General features: G+C 41.8%; 1 protein-coding gene across 1 annotated transcript; it reads left to right on the top strand.

Annotated features, from left to right (window-relative positions):
- The first annotated feature begins 240 nt into the window (after nt 1–240).
- Nucleotides 241–863, top strand: LOC107275416 (non-specific lipid-transfer protein 2P). Its single transcript, XM_015758231.3, has one exon. It carries the CDS (start codon nt 302–304, stop codon nt 602–604), a length of 303 nt encoding a protein of 100 aa, XP_015613717.1. The 5' UTR covers nt 241–301; the 3' UTR covers nt 605–863.
- The last annotated feature ends 2,240 nt before the right edge of the window (nt 864–3,103 follow it).

Raw genomic sequence — 3,103 nt, 5'->3', positions numbered from 1 at the left:
CCCATATATATATGTAAAAATACGAGTATCCAAAATGCACGAATCTGAGGATCCATGTCTCTTTCTTCTTCATTCATTCTTCCTCCGTTCAGCTAGAACAGTTGTAGCATTAGTACCGTTATGGTAAAGTCTAAACTATACATATATTAATTTATTTTGGTATCAAGAGAGTACACGAAACGGTCTGCTTTCTGCAACACTTCTCATCTATAAAAACCCGAGGCGTGCATCCTTCCCCTATACCACATTCGATCACATTCGGCTAGTAACCAAGCGGTTCTTAAGCTAGCTAGCTCGAGCAATGGCCAAGTGGACGGCTGCGATGGAGATGCTTCTGCTGGTGGCGGTGGCGGCGGCAGCTGTGGCGGTGGTGGTGGCGCAGGCGCCGCCGCCGCCACAGTGCGACCCCGGGCTGCTGTCGCCATGCGCGGCCCCGATCTTCTTCGGGACGGCGCCGTCGGCGTCGTGCTGCTCTAGCCTGAAAGCACAACAGGGGTGCTTCTGCCAGTACGCGAAAGACCCGACGTACGCGTCCTACATCAACAGCACCAATGCACGCAAGATGATCGCCGCCTGCGGCATCCCCTTGCCCAACTGCGGCTAGGCTCCATCGCCGCCGTTTGCCGGTGCTGGCCATGATGTGTGGCAGCATATATAAATATATGCTGCCCTATGTCCTTGTAAAAAATAAAGGACGATGTCTAGAAGCATATATATATGGTGTACTGCGTACTTGAATAAAATAAAGGATGTGTGTTTGAATACATAAATTACCGATCGATTAATGCACCCGTGTTTGATCGATCGATGAGGTGTCTTCTGGGATTTAAGTTTGAGTTTCTAATATCCAATCTCGTGGGAGCGTGAAATACTACTTTAAGAGTTAATAAGTATTCTAAGATGATTTGTGTTTTCAAGTTTGTCTATCGATCTCTCAACTCAAATTTCTCATACACATAATCGTCCAAAAATTTGAACACTTGGATCGTATGGACTATAGATAGAGCAACCGTCTGATCAAAACCACGATGAGCTATATGCACTTCTCTTCACGTCTGTAAACTGTAGTGCGTGCTGGAAACGCATGCGCCAAATATAGCAGTTCTGGATTGTGTGAATATGTGTATGTGCATCCAATTTGCATGGAGAAAAAAAATCCACTCTTCCTCAGTCTTCAAAGAGTGTTCCGTACTTCTCGAAAAGGAAAAATATACTCTCTTTTTTTTCATCGAAATTTATCCAACTGTCAACCTTTTTCACCACCATAACTTTACTGGTGGTCTTATGTCCACCTAAAGAACAGGTAATGTATTCACATCTTGAGCATTCAAAATTTATTCCAAGATTGAGCTTTCCACATAATTCTGTATCTCAGCAAGTTACAACTATCTTTTATTTAATTTCTCTGCATACTTGTTCATCTCAACCAGTAACAACCATCTAATCCATGTCCCTTCCTCTCTCACCGATGGTGAGGACTGGCGGCGGTGGCAGACTTGGTGGACAGCAGCGTTGGGCGGGGATCGATGGGGGCTAGTTCGATGTCCCTTTCCCTGTCACCTTCGGACTTCAATCCTTAGTGAGTCCCTATGATGTATGTTATCTGCTAGCCCTGCTCGCTCACATGTCCACCCCCTTCATTGGTCCGACTACCATCGTCGCATGCCTCTCTATTGTTACCGAGACCTTAAAAATCAAACCGTATCATCACCCTTTTAATAATTTTTAGAAGTTTCGCCAGTCGTTAGCACCCTTCTGCTTGTTTGTTTTATGTCACTCCTCTTCGTTGACATCACAATCTTTAAAAGTCAAAGGTTTGATTTTTATAGTTTTTAGGTGCCTTGCCTATGGCCACCTTCCTATTGTTTTGCCACGTGCACCTCTACTTCCCTACCACCCACCCCTTCTCTTTGTTGTCATCATCACCTTCATCAGGGTTCCGCTCATCCACCCCTTCTCTTCCTTATCATCATTTTCGTCAGGGTTCCGCTCGCTAGACCGCTTCCCCTCCAATTTGTTTTCATTGGCAACTTAAACAATCGAACCTTATTATTGTCGCCTCATCCCTACTCATTTGCCACCCCTCTGCCTGCTGCTACTCTTCTTAGTTATCGTTGGCACTTTGCAAATTCGAGTTTTATCATTGCAAGGGCTCCATTGTCGTTGTCTTACTCCTTTGTCACACCTTGGCTCACCCTCCCATGGCAAACACCGTCTCCCTACTATTTTCTCGCCCTTTCGCTCACCTATCTGTGGCCCGCCCTTTGTTATCGCTGACACATAACAAAATTCAAGGTGTTCCCTCTGTATCGAACAGTAAGGTGCTGTGTTGGAGCCTCAAGCCCATGTGTGATGAACTCGACCACATTTTTTTTCCACGTTACCTTGGCTAGTTTTAGTACTACTGACGAGGTAGGTATTAGACCGTAGTCGGCCTACTATAGAATACTCTCGTACAAAAAATTATGTAAAATAAATTGTTCTAGGTAAACATAATAAATTAAATTATTGATTTGGAAAAGGTACGATTGATGGTATATAAAATATCACTTACATGTCTACATACATATCGGATGTATCTATGAGATTATAGAAGATTAATTTACAAAACCAATCTACTAATTACCCGGCCCATGCGTACGTACTCTTTGGAGATAATGAAGTTTCTAGGTACACTTGTGAGTACACATAGCAAAGGGGAACTTAGGTGGCAATCATACTCTATTTATACCGTATACGTTCGAAAAGCCTAATGGGCGATCAATCACCCCGAGTGATTACCCCCTCCTCCATGTGGTTTTTTTTTTAGAACCGCATTACTTTCCTATTTTAGTAAATTTATGCACCTAAAGTATGAACATATAAAGTTTACACATCTAAAGTTTATACACCTAAAGTTTAGAGACCCAAAGTTTATATATCTAATTCAAAATTAAATTTGAATTCAAATATTTTTATATTTAGTATTTTCTAAACATCTAAAGTTTATACACCTAAAGTTTATAAACCCAAAGTTTATAAGTCTAAAAGTTTATATACCCGATTCAAATTTGAATTTGAATTCAAATATTTTTATATATAGTATTTCTATACATAAGTTTTT

Source organism: Oryza sativa, chromosome 10, assembly GCF_034140825.1.
Source record: "Oryza sativa Japonica Group chromosome 10, ASM3414082v1".
NCBI lineage: Eukaryota > Viridiplantae > Streptophyta > Magnoliopsida > Poales > Poaceae > Oryza > Oryza sativa.
This window is presented reverse-complemented; position numbering and strand designations above follow the sequence as displayed.

What these genes read in the sequence shown, in the direction of transcription:
- LOC107275416 (XM_015758231.3), top strand. Translation starts at nt 302, where the DNA reads ATGGCCAAGTGGACGGCTGCGATGGAGATGCTTCTGCTGGTGGCGGTG.